This window comes from Chinchilla lanigera, unplaced genomic scaffold (assembly GCF_000276665.1).
Source record: "Chinchilla lanigera isolate Chin_1 unplaced genomic scaffold, ChiLan1.0 scaffold00001, whole genome shotgun sequence".
In the NCBI taxonomy this organism is placed as follows: domain Eukaryota; kingdom Metazoa; phylum Chordata; class Mammalia; order Rodentia; family Chinchillidae; genus Chinchilla; species Chinchilla lanigera.
The window spans coordinates 41,282,333-41,296,390 of NW_004955402.1; the positions used below are offsets into that span (position 1 = coordinate 41,282,333).

General features: G+C 34.1%; 1 protein-coding gene across 2 annotated transcripts in view; it reads left to right on the top strand.

Annotated features, from left to right (window-relative positions):
* The window catches only part of Wdr7 (WD repeat domain 7), a 365,823-nt gene that overhangs the window by 210,438 nt on the left and 141,327 nt on the right, over nucleotides 1–14,058 (top strand). For both annotated transcript variants that reach the window (XM_013510978.1, XM_013510979.1), the window contains one exon: nucleotides 4,410–4,631. In XM_013510978.1, the coding sequence (XP_013366432.1) occupies nucleotides 4,410–4,631 (222 nt within the window). The remainder of the gene's footprint in view (nucleotides 1–4,409; nucleotides 4,632–14,058) is intronic.

Sequence of the window (14,058 nt, forward strand, 5' to 3'; positions counted from 1 at the left end):
AATGTTTAGTTAGCAGCATATAATGGTTTTTAAAAGGCATACCCTGAAACTAATTTTTTACCTCATTAGTCAACCAACTACATCAATTTAGAATGGTAGTCAGGAGGAGGGTTATTTTGATTAAAGTACATCTAAGAGACTATTTGTATACAACTTGCTTTTAAAAGCTTAATTTAAAATATCTTTTGAGCTTTGCACAGTGGCAGTACCATAGCCAATGAGGTTTATCCGAGGTGCAATTATTGCTAATTAAAATATCTTTTGATTGGATAAATTTTGCTGTCTTGTATTACTTTAAACGTGTCTCTATTTAGTATAAAATTTTATATATGCTTTTCTAGTCAATATCTACTGATAATGCTATATCACATTTAAAATATATTTGGTGTTATTTATAAAGTAGAACTAACATAAAAGTGAAAATTTTAGATGGATATTTTACTGGCCTGAGAAATAGAAATCTTTTTTACCTTTATGAACTAAAATTTATAAAGCTTTGAATGATTTACTAAGACTATTCTAAAGTTGTGTACAGACATTGTAAATCGCGTGTCTTAATTGTGTAAGTTCTCTTGTCCTCCACATTGCTAATGTTAAGAAAATTTACTTTGTTCTTTAATAAATAAATATCTGATGTTAACAAATACACCTCAGACTAAGTAAAACAAGATTGTAAGGAACCATAGTAAAAAGTATTTTCTAGCTTAATCCAGACTATTTTAAATAATCTCAACATTCAGACCTATAGTTTTCTGCTATGAGAGCTTCTAATTTACTGTTCTACTGATTTTTTATACAAACAAGCCTTTTTCTACAGAGTAAAAAAGTCATAGTTATTTATTAATCTATAGCAGCTAGGTCTCATTAAATAAAAGTTGTTTTCATGTTGTTAGGGAGCACTTACTAAAAACAACTTATACATATAGCTAAAATTTTAATAAATATTAACAAAGTAAAGAAATGTAATACTTTATTTTCCTTTACCACGAGTCGATATTTCTGAATTCCCAAAGTGATGTTTTAAGGTATTTTGAAGTTTGTGTCAAATTCAGAGACTATTCATATCATTGTGGATGTCACTTGGACTCTATCCTAGACAGAAATTTCTGGTGTAAAGTTAACATTAGTTTTAATATAATGTATTGGTTTAAGAAATCTTCAATGATACGTTTGTAATGTGGGGTATGTTTTAAATATAGTTAAGATCTTGAAGGGAACTCTGATTGAATTAAATAACATTCATTAAGATTACTAGAAATGTACTTATGTATGAGTCAACTATAAACAAGCATTCTGATTCTCATTTCTAAACAAAGAATCAAATTTTTGAAAACAGTTTTTCCAGAACAAGCTTCACAGTTCTTAAAGTATTTTCTCAGGGTAGTAAATTAGTGGTATCTACTTATCTAAGGTTTTAATACCTAATACAGTAACAGAGCCCCATCAATATATAGCTAATTGCAGATATAAAGTATCTGCTGGTAGTCCATCCCTCATAAAACCGCCGTTAGCCTTAATTCAAATCCATTGATTCCTATTCCAGTTAAAACTGAAGAACTTAATATGTCCTTTAATCCTTTTATTGTAAGCTAGGATAAAATTAATTTTACCCTAGAACTGCACAAAGCCAATTAACATGATCTTTAGAGTTATTTAGTAAAGTGCTTCAAACTGTTAAATTTATCTTGACCTCTTGGTTGCACTCTCTGACTGCTTTTTAAATGAAGTAATCAATATCTCATAGCCCTTTAAATAGCTTAAACTTCTCAAATATTTTACCTGTGCTCTACTTAAGCTGTAAGTAAAGTATTTACTCCTGTTCGTGTAAATCTGGAGTCAATTATGCTAAATCTAAAGACAATTATATACTTTTGAAGAACACTATATGAATTCATGATTGTTTTAATAAAATCAAAGCCTTGTAGTCTGTTAAAGTAACTCAATAATGAGAAAACATACCGTTTTTCACACACAGCATGTATTCTGTTTGCAACTTAAAATGCAGAACATTTATGTCCTTTACCATTGCACGTAGCTTCTGTTTTCCACACAGGGCTAGTTGAAGGTATTAATTTTCTTACTGTGATAGGGTGATCAACCGTCCTGTCAAGAAAATGGATCTCCATGTCACCCTTTAGCGTGATTAAATGGAGCCATGTCTCTGTGAAAAAATACCAAATTTTCATGAGACAAATGAAACCGTAGAAAGGTTTGCTTTTACAGAATTATTTTATTTTTAATATAACGGTCTCCCATTTGGTTGTCATTTTATTTGTAGGAAAGCATTGCAGCTAATTACAAATAACTTTATCACAACAGAAAATAGAGGTCAAACCAATTATTTAAAGATGTTTACAAATTTGAAGAATTAGAAAAAAATGAGTTGCAGTGTTATTTTTAGACCAGTCCTAGAGATGGGCATCTGTACATTACACGGTCACCATATAAATCACAGTCAGTGTCATTTTTAGGGGCTTTTTGTTCTTACATCTTTACCCCTTTTCCTTGTTAACAAAGAGCTATCATCTTTTCAGATGTGAGTGATGATAAAAATTACGTGTCATAGAATTCCAGCATCAGTAGTGTTAATAGCCAGTTAGTCAGTGTTATTATGAGCCTGTGCACGTGCCAAACTTTAAATTACACCAACTGATGTACTTGACAGCTAATTAAGATTTCATATTTTGGCCACTTAGCAGAGGGCACCTGTTACAATTCTCTCTATTACCTTAGGAGTAAAATGTACAAATGGCTGTTTGAAAGTACATTATTAAAACTTTTTTAAAGTGTGAATTTCTTCTGAAGGAGTGAAAGTTAAGACAAGATTGAGGTAATTAAACAAAAGGATCAGAGAGAAGGTGGAGGATTGGGGAGAGAGGCGGAGCTCTCCAAATGCCCCTGTTGTTTAATTTCCTACTGGAAGCAGTCTGTGTGTGCTGCTGTGCCCCCTCCCTCTTTAAGCAGTGGCCGTTGCAGAGGCTGAACGGCTGGGGTCAATGCCTTGCCTATTGATCAGTATCCCTGCAGTCCCTTGCTCCAGCAGCTGCTTCATTGGCTTCTTTCAGGGCCTGCTTCAGTACATTAGAATAGAAATCCATAACCAGAGCTGTGCTCATCCAAGCAAGGGAAGAAACTAAATTAAATGGTATAAAACAATCTTGGATCAGGAGTTTGTGCCAATTCATCTTGATCTAAGATGTCACACCGGGCTCTCTGTCTGAGCACCTGGGGTAGAGGCAGCCATAGTGAAAATAGATGGAGCTGCGATCATTCATTTGTCAGCTAAGGAGCAAGGCAGCGGTTAGCAATTCCCTTCTGCAGAGGTCAGCTGACAGAACAATCAGTGCAACTGCAGAATAGAGCTTTCCTTTGAACTATTGTTATGGAGCATGCTCTTGCTGAGACATGGGGGGAGGGGGGCTTGGTCTGTTTCCTGTTTCTCGAGAATGCTATGTAAAAAAGTAAAATATCTATGACTGTAATATGTGAATCTAGATTCAGTTGCACTGTACTTACTCCTCGGATCTGTGCTTGTACATAAGTTAGTTTCAAATGCATGTACTGAGATATAGATTATTAAACTGTTAAATATCATTTTGTCTGGAAATAAGGTTCTTTTAAACACGGAGGCAGTAGTTATTGATTTTCTTCTTCTTCGTATGGTTAAGCTTTTAGGCGCTTTCCCCCACCCCACTTTAGTTACCTTAACTATCAGATCAGTGTCGTACTTTGAATCTATAATAGCATTTTCTTCCTAATACTTTTTTTTTATTAGGATTTCCTCTCTATTTCACAAAACTGAAACACTTCTAGGGAGAGGAAAAAGTGTATATTATAGTATCTGATTAGAAAATATCACTTAGTGTTAAATATTTTAAACGTTAAATCTAGAGTTTCTATGAGAAAAGTTGATAAAATACTGATCATGACCTTGGAAGTTATAAAATAATTTTGTGACTTTGGAAGAGCATTATTATAAAACAGCTTAAATATGCTGTGAAATATACCATATAAGATTATACAAATTTAAAAAATGGGTAGTAATTAAAATTTTATATGAACAAATATTAAGGATAAATTTATTCTTTACGGACTCACTTTAAGTGTCTGTATATATACTACTTTAAAAAACTAATGACAATTTCCTGAACTAACCTGAAAAAAATGAAGTGTGATATGTAGAAGCTAAGAAACCATAATGGCAACAATCATCAATCCTTTTTGCATGATCTTGCATCATTTCTGTATCTTAGACTCAAATAGGTCTTTTTGTTCACATCTAGTTGTCCTAGTGCCATTTATTGAAAATGTTGTTTTTTCCTAAGTGCATAATCTAGAATGTTTTTCTAATCGTGTCTGTTTTGTACTGACACTCTTTTCACTCATACTCCTTTGGTTTGATTTTTTAGGTTGCTTATCTAGTGTTCCGCAAATGAAAAAAATCTCCACATCTTATGAGGAAAGGCGGAAGCAAGCTACTGCTATTGTTTTACTAGGAGTGATTGGAGCTGAATTTGGTGCAGAAATTGAACCTCCTAAACTGTTGACCAGACCGAGAAGCTCCAGTCAAATTCCGGAAGGATTTGGTTTGACTAGTGGAGGATCCAACTACTCACTGGCCAGACATACTTGTAAGTTTTAAAATTCCCAGTGTGGATCTTTTGCTTTTTAAATACATATTATTGGTCAACAAAATTTCAGAATGCTGAATACTTCCTGAGTTTTAGCTCATCCAGGTGCTTGAGTGAAGTGAGAAAGCAGTACAGTCTGTGTGATATACATTGCTCTTTGTAGTTACCCGGACTTCTTTTTAAAAGTTAAAACATGGTCTTTTATATGCTTTTTTAAAAGTAACATAGTCCTGCACTTTGTCCTCTTTGCACTTTTGGGCAAGATTCTTGTCAAAATTTGTGAAAGGTAGCTTCAAGTTAAAACTTTTGGTTTCTAAAGTAATTTCCGAATTTCGAAGTGACTTGTTCTGAATGTGGTTTGAAAAGCTAGATGTGGGGTGGAATATCAAGAGAAAAGAGTGTGAATGATGAATTATGAGTTATCACTGTAATTTTTTAAATTCTGGTAATAGTTTTTAAATTACTGAGAGACACATATTTGCTCTCAGTTCTGTGCTTGGTATGTGCATGATAAGTTAGCGTATTTTATAATGTCTGTTGGTACTTTTGTCTTAAAATTCCTTTAGGTAAGGCCAGTGTCCCTACATTGTTGAAAAATCATTTCTAAAGTTCCTTCAATAGATGTAGCTATCCATTCTGTAGCTTTTTTAAAAAGACTCTGAATTCAACAAATGCTTATTAGAGATAATCACTTTTAAAATTTGTGTTAAGTGTACATTCATCATATGTAATAAATGAGTTTTGTTGCGGTATCTTCGCACAAGTGATAATTTCCTGATCTCTATTTGACACTGAGAATAGAAGAGTATTAATAACCCACTACAAACAATAACAAACCAACTGGGGCTCTGTCTTTTAAGCTCTTTACATTCTTTAACTCAGTCTTCTTAATAACTTTGTAGCATGGGTATCTCTGTTACAGTATCTCCATTTGATATATAAAGCATGTGGGACACAGAAGTTTGGTTAACCTGACTGAGATCTTACCTCTAAGCAAATACTAGTTTTTGTCTCAGTCTAGTCTGTTGATTTCAGAGCTCATGCTTTTGCCTATTATACAGATTATTACTGTTCAGTGGCTCTTAGTGGAAGAAGGCTTAATTGCTAAGATGTACTATAACTTTATAATTTTAAAAAAAACTTCCTATCTTCTCATTTGATTTTCAAAATAAACTTGAGACAAATTCAGGTTGGGTCAAAAAGTCAGAAAACCTGAACTTGAGCTTAAGTGTCTTGTGACTTAAAAACCCATATTCTTTGTCTTCTCCACTTAAGCATGTCACTTTCCCTGTCCTGTGTACTACTGGCCCCCACTTCTCAATTCTGTCCTGTGTGCCTTTTCTTGACATTTTCAGGTTCCCTGCTTTTGATTCATAAAGCCCTGAGCAAATCTCTGTCTCTACAGTGGTCTCTTTAATTTTGTATACCGTGTCAGTCAGACAGCCCAAGACTTAGCATATGTGCAGTAGTTCCTTACTTAGAATCTTGGTATTAGAAAATTAGAGGTTAATCAGATTTTCACATGATTTAGTCTGGTGGCTTTCAGATGTTCTGCTTACTAACTTCCTAATGGATTTCAAACAATGTGTAATCTTTTGTACATTCTTATATTGATAGTTAAAACTTTTTAATTGTAAGCTTAAATGTTTGCAAAAGTTAAGCTGGACATAGTGTACACCTAAAATCTCAGCATTCTGGGTGGCTGAGGCAGGAAGATCCCAAGTTCAAGCCTACCATGGGCAGTTTAGTTTCTTAGAGAGGCTCTGTTTTAGAATAAACAACAAGCAATTTCCTTCCTTTTCACAATATCTATTTTGCGTGCTTATCTCTGGTAATCTGAACAACTAATTTAAAGGTAACAATATGCAATATAACAACCATTGGTGAATTCCTACCATCTTGTTTAGTGAAGCTCTGTATCATTTCTAATTTTTTAAATTATTTTTTATTCTCTTTAATTGTTTGATGAATCTTGCATTCTTACATCTGGTAATCTGAGCAACTTGGTTGAAGATAGCAATATGTAATATAACAACCATTGTTAATTTCCTATCATCTTGTTTTGAAATTCTGTATCGTTTTTGTTGTTTTGTTTTTGTCTTTGTTGTTGTTATTTTGTTATTTTTTTCTTTTTAAAATAAAAATAAACAATGAAAATGGACTGAAGTACTACAGCTCAGAGTGAAGAATTCATTTGGATTCAATCCTCAGTACCACTACCTGCAAAAAAGTTCTAATTTTGAGAATATTGTGAATATTGATGTTTAAAAATTAAAACTATTCTGTTTAATATAGTAAGTATAACACTTTAATTATTTGATATCCTTTTTATCTATCTTAAGAATACATGAACAATTTTTTAAAGTCAGAAACCTTACATCCTTTTTATTTTTGATTTTTTTTTGGAGAGAATCTCTCTCATCACAGCTTTACGGAAGGAAATCATTTATAAAGGTAGCATCCTAAAATCGGTTCCTTTAAACTACTTAGGTCTTAAAAGATATTTGTGCTTTTAAACACTATTTCTTCAAAAGTCTTAAAATGCTCTCGTTTGAAGGGGTTGCCTATGTTGAAGACACTGATTCTGCCCAACATGTTTTTATGTAATTTTTCAACAGTAATGCTTTGTGGCATATATTTTCCTGCAAGGAAAATGAACATAAATATTATTTCCTTTACAGTTTTCCCATACCTCAGTATACATATGTTTATATAAATATAGAAACATTTAAGTTAATGACTTCCTGATTACTTTCACCTGAGCCATTGTCTGGTTGTTAAATAAATTTATACCATATTATCCTAGTACCTAGACTACTACTGTTACCATCATTTTTCTATCCATAGTTTTTCCCTACATAAAACTCTGATTTTCATGAATTTGCTTCTGTATGTATTTTAACTATGATATTCCATAACTAGAGAAAGAGGAAAGGAGAGAAAAGGGGAAGATTTAAAAAACTATGACAGAATAGGAAGAGATATTTTCCAAAGAAGTCTTGGGAATTAAAACAATTGAAAGGCTTTAGTACTATCCTTTGGGTTTGTTAAAAGACAGGGAGCTGCACTGCAGAAGTGCAGTAAAGAACTGTAAAGAAGTTCCAAAGCATATTTCTGGCTTTTGGAAAACCCTGGGCTCAATTTTGCTATGGAGAGAGACTTTTGCTTTGTAACTACTCAACTTCCCTAAACAAGTATAAATAAAAATTATGGAATATTATTGAAATACCTAGGTGTTTTAGAAGCAAGATTATTTGAGATTTTTTTAAAAAAATTAACTAGATATGGGAAGGGGAGAAGGTAAAGCTTTTCAGCAAACTATATTTATAATTATTCATTGAAAGAAAAGATACAGATTCTGAAAAGTTTCTAGCTGTCAAGGAATTGTATATTAAAATGAATAATATAGTACCTGTTAGAACTGATTAAAATACTTTAAATTGCCTTGATGTAGTCTTTCTTTCTTATGCTTACCCGGTTTTATGTATTTTAAAGTTAATCATGGATTTTCTTTTGATTTCTACTCATTACTCTATTTCTGTTCAAAAGTTTTTAGTTTATTGGTAATACATGTGTACTACCAGTAGTATAGGGATTTTTAAGACCCTTCTTTTTTAATTGGAACGTCTTGATTAAATTTCAGTTTGGCAGTTTAAATCATGTTTTCTTCACTGGAAATGGTCACATATCTAAATATTCCTGTGTTTTAGTTGCTCTGTTCAATTAGTCACATATAATATTAACCTATGATTAACCTGTTAATGCTAACCTGCCAGAAGCTGCTATATATATTGCCTTATTTGTTTATGGTACCATTAAATATTTACTCTTTATGAGATCTCATTGAATGTGCTAATAATTATTATCTTCATTTTGAGATAAGGCCGTTCAGATACAATATTTGATGAACTTTAATTGGTAATGTAGTTAGAGGGGTAGATAGTGAACTCCAGCCTTTCTCATGAAGCCACTGGTGTGAAAACTCATAGTCAAACCCAGTTATCCACATTGATGGGAGGAGGTGGTGACATCAATGCATAATTTGAAAGTTACTTAGTTTTATAATACTTTTTTTTACTTACATTTGAACTAGACAAATCTTTTTGAAATTTATGCTTTACATATATTGACATCACACGTTGAAAACAAAACTGAAGTTCTTTGAGATTAGTAAGAGATCTAGACTACGCTAATCTGTTTGCCTGTATTCTTGGGTAAGCAAATTATTCCTCTGGGTTGCAGTATCCTTTTATATAAAATAAATGATAGGACCTGTTTTGAAGTCCCTTTTGGTACAGTCAAAAGTGGAATACAAAGTATCCCAGGAAGTTCCTCCTCTTCATCTCCTTGTTTTTATGTCTGTGTAGGGGTGGGTATATTCTTTTGTTTATAGCAAGTGAATTCATTAAGTAGAGGTCCTCCATCTTTTTCTAATCCACAAATGGGCATAATTAGAATTTTAAAAATATTATTTATAGTATTACCTTGTAGATCTTTTGGCTCATTTGTTAATTTGGTCTGTTCTGCTCATTTTATAATTGTAGAATTATGCTGGCATGTGTGCAGTAAATTCCATTTTGATCTCTCATTAGCTTTTTGACTTTGGGCAAGTATCATAAGTCATTTCCCTAGGCAGCAGACTCTGAGACAGATTTGTGTGCCAGAGTATTGCCAGGATCAATAGCTTGAGGGAAGTGAAAGAAGAATTGGACAGGGGAGAAGTTGACTGAGTTTCAGTTGCATACAAAACCTCAGCTGACCTTGGGAAGCTCTGAGCCTGGGGTGACCCTTTAGACTTATCACAAATTGGGTCTTAGGCCTCAACTTTAATATCTCCATGTCAGTCTGTCATTGGAGCAGGGGTTCTCTGAGAAGGGACTGTGACCTTGGATGAGACCACTTTCTTCATCTTACTGCTAAGCCCACAGACAGTCTCACCTGAAACTTATCAGCTGCAGACACCCCTGCCAGACCATGAGGGAACTGAATCTTTCAGTTATAATGTAGAGGAGATGGAAAACCTGCCCAGCTTCCATTGTGACCTGTAACTACTTTGTGTGTGTCCTGGCTCTCCTTTCTGTCATAACAGAAATGGAGAGAGGAAAGGACCACTGTTTATTTAACACACTTTTTATTCTCATTCCATACATACCTCTTCTTACCCTGAAAGACAGGTATTTTTATTCTATGCTTAGCAGAGTCTGAGGCACATTTGTAATAACTGGTTATGAGCATTTATCCTGCCAGGTATTTGCTGTGCACTGGACATGTACTATCTTGGTTCATCTCCTAGTCCCATCAGATAAGTACTATCTATTCCCGTGCATCAGAAGGGGAAGCTGAAGCTTTGCCTACTAGTACCAAGTATGCTCACTGAAGATTTGTGAAACCGGGTTAAACCTTCTTTATGCAGACAATAAGTTTGAAGGTGTAGGTTAATTTTTTGTTTTTAAAGATCATATGGTTAAAAACTGGTGAGCCTGGCCAACTCTAAAGTGGAGTATTCTCACCATTTCACATGCTTTCCTTGTGCTGTAATCAAATGCTTCAGAAGTGCTGCTGAGGGCGTGGAATCGAGTGCAGGTCACCTATCAGTATGAACATCTGTTGACTCTTTCCTTCAGTGATGTGCTGTGGAGATACAAATATACACAGTATGTACCCCTCTGTACTTTGGAAATGGCTTTCATGAGAAAATGAATGTTTTCCCCACACTAGGTCTAGAAATACTATAATGCTAGGTTCTATAGGATCTTTCTAAGACTGCATGCAAAAGGCCACATTTACGCACATTCATTCATATTTTTGTTATGGGAAAAGGATCCACAGATTCCACTAAGTTCTCAAAAGAAAGTCATTAAAATAAAAATGGAAAAGAACAACTAAAAGAGTTGGTCTAAGTAACTGCTTATCTGTTATTGTAAGTTTTTAAAAGGGTAGGGTAGTGTTGCTTTTTATTGGTTCAGCGGTAACACCACCAAATAGAAACATGGAAGCAAAGGGAGGTATTACCTAAAGAACATTTTCATTCTCTGAACTCGTAGTTTGAGTTTCGTGTTGGTGTTATCTGTGTTTGACTTTGTTTTGTCATAAACTACTTTGTGAAAATAAAGTTGCTGATGTGACCATAGAGATCCAGTTTTGTCTGTTTTTCTGCACATTTCCAATCTGGCCTTCCTGGCAATGGGAAGTAATTGGACGTCCTGTCTAAGTCCGCTCTCCCTTGCGTTTCTTGTCCTCAGTGCGCTGAGGACGTTCCATGCTCCTTACCATCACCTCTCATTTATAGTTTTACCTTTCCAAATGCTTTTGGACTTGCCTCCCAATTACATGTCTGAGTTGAGACAGTGATTCTTCACTCTGCACGGCACTTAGGTCCTGTGCAACGTGGAGTTCCTGTTCAGAAAGTCAGGAGTGAGGCTCAGGCACCTATGTTAATTTGAAAGCTTCATATGTGATGTTGATATGTAGCCAGAATACAGAAACTCAATAGACTATGGGGGCCCTTTGCAGTTATTTTAAAGTGAGTGTTTTATGGTAGTTCTGATCCTTGAACTACCTTAATGCACAAATTGTACTTTTTTGTTATATTTTCAGAGGGAAGAGATACTGAGAACTAATCAGAATGAGTAAATGACACTTACAGTACTCTCAGAGCCCATTCTTTGTGTAACTCAGACTTTTTATTGCAGCTTCATTCTGGAACCAGATTGCCTGGGTTTGAATCTTGGGTACTATTTAGTTGTGTAGCTTTAAATACTTTGTGGCTCAGTTTCCACAACTAGGAAATAGGAATAGTAATGGCACTTACCTCAGAGTTATTTTGAGGATTAAGTAACCACTGCAAGTGCAGTGTATGTAAAGCAATTAGGAAAGTGCTTGCCATATAAGTACTTTATAATTGTTTACTCTTGCTGTTCTTAGAAATGTTTATAGAAAAATAAGGAAAGGAAATAGGCCTTTAAAAATGTGTCTGTACTGCTTGAAAAAATTTTCCTAAGGACGTAGGTTTTATTATCAATATTTTGCAAATGAGTGAACTGGTATTCATAAAATTAAGTGACTTCCTAAAGATTATCTGTCTTTTAAGGGATTTGAATCCCGATGCATTTTCCTCTAAAGCACATGATTTTCTTTTCTCCAACACATGCTGGTCCTCACTCTTTGTGGTAAAGTGCTTTAATTGCCAGAGGGTTTATGTAAAAATGTATTTTAATTTGTCTACATTGTTATACATATGTTAAATAAAACACTACTAGTTTTTAATTATTTACTTGCATTTGGATGGATTTCTGGATATTTATTACCTTGTTTTTCATTTTAACCACGTCAGCCTACTAAGCTAAAATCAAATGGAATTTTTGACTCATCTTGTTTTTACTTGTAAATAATTTATGTTGCATACCAGCTTTATCATTTTTAACTGCATTCTGACACTTGCATTATAGACCCTGTCTTGATGATGTAATTGCATCCTTGTTCTCCAAAAATAACTTTAATTTGCACTCATTTTTTGTTACATTCGCTACACTATATGGGCTTCAGGTTTATCTTCCATGAAACAAGTACACTGGACAAGGTTATTTCTAAGGTCACTTCCACCAAAAATAATAGAGTCCTGTGAAATTATTAATGTGATGTATTATTATTCTAACTATAGAGTGCTTAAGTTTACTGGTGTCACTTAAACTTGTCTTTGTATTTTGATTGCTTTATACCAGTTGTACTGTATGCTTTTATAGGCTTCAGTAGTCCACAGCTATGGGAAATGTTAAAGCTGAGTACCTTTAAAGCATTTTCTTACTCTCCTTGCTTATGGGTACCTCATATCAGCTTACCAAGCAACAGTTGTTTCTGCATAACTTATTTTCTACACAGTTTCAGCATTGGGGACTTGTGTTATATTGAATATAGTAGTCTTGTAGGCCACAGATCAGCAAACCATGTTGAGGAACAAACATAATTATTGCTCCCTGCCTGTTTTTGCAGATAAAGTTTTATTGGAACACAGTCACACCTATTTGTTTACATATTGTGTGTGGTTGATTCACTGTACAAAGTTAGAAATGAACAATTGATATGGAGATTTTATAGTGTGCAAAATAAAAAATATTTCCTGTCTGGCTGAAAAACACAGAAACAACAATGCAACTGCCAACCTCTGTTGTACATCATTTGCAAAATTTAGTGATCCTTTCTGGTGATTTAATTTACATGAAATGGCTCTGAGGATGACTTGGGTAATAGTATTTCAGGATCTAATAGAGCATCCTTGATAGTCTGCACACTACATCCTTATACAAATCTAAGTGCAGTTCAAAGGCTTTATGATGATTTTTTAACCTAGAATGGGGTGCACCATCGGTATAAAACTCTTCTTGACAACTGTCTAATGTGTACACTAGCTACTTTGATGAATTGTTAATTTTAGTTTAATTTTCATTTCTTTTGATTCCTTGTCACTGGGCTGCCCAAGTGGCAGGTTTAATGACACAGGTATCGTGTTGTATTGCCAGTTATAGCTTTCTCTTTTCTGGACAGGATATCCCTATTTCTAGTGTTTAAATTACCTTAGCCTGAAGTTTTCTGACAGCTCTGTGGAATGTTTCCTTCATATTGTGTATCTTAATATATGTGTGATTGTACGTCTCTAAAATTAAAACATTTCTAAGTTAAACAGTTTTATCTCAGGAAGGCACTGTGGAGAAATTTGATCTACCCTCTTCAGGAGCTGCACAACTTTTGATGGTTCTCTTAGAAAACCTTTCAGTAAATAGTGAACAGAAACATTTTGTGAACTTCTTTGTAAATTTCCTGCCACATCCTTAGGAAATACAATTTCTAAGACTGTTGAATGGTTGGGGACCTAAGTTTATTTCATTTCTCTCTTCTTGCCCAGTGTGGTCTAATAATGCTGGTGGCCTTCTTAGTGCTTCCCAACTGTACTGGGTAGTACAGAGCCCAGATCAATTAGGGGATATGAATGTTTGTATGAAATCAGCAGATAAGCTCTTTCCTTATCGTTGGTTTAAAAATTATGTCCCTCAACTGTCCCATAGCTGTGGCTCAGTGGCTACCTGGACCTTTAATACTGACTCGGGCACAGCAGAACGGATTTGTGTGTGTTTGTTTTTAAATGATGGAGTTCAGTATTATATTGTATCTGCAAAAAGAATTTGCCAGTAGCATTGCAAATTCTTTAAAAGCTAAACAAACTCTGGAAATTAAAATTATACATCTTTTGAAAGCTCAATAGTAATAAAAACGTCTTGATTTTCATATCCAAACCTACTCCACTTGTGGCTTCCTCTGTCTCAATTCATGATCATTTTTTCTCACTTCTTAGGTTTACCTCTTATTCATTACTTCTAACATATATGTCTATTCTGTGAGGAAATTTTATTGGCTCTATGTTTAAAATATATCC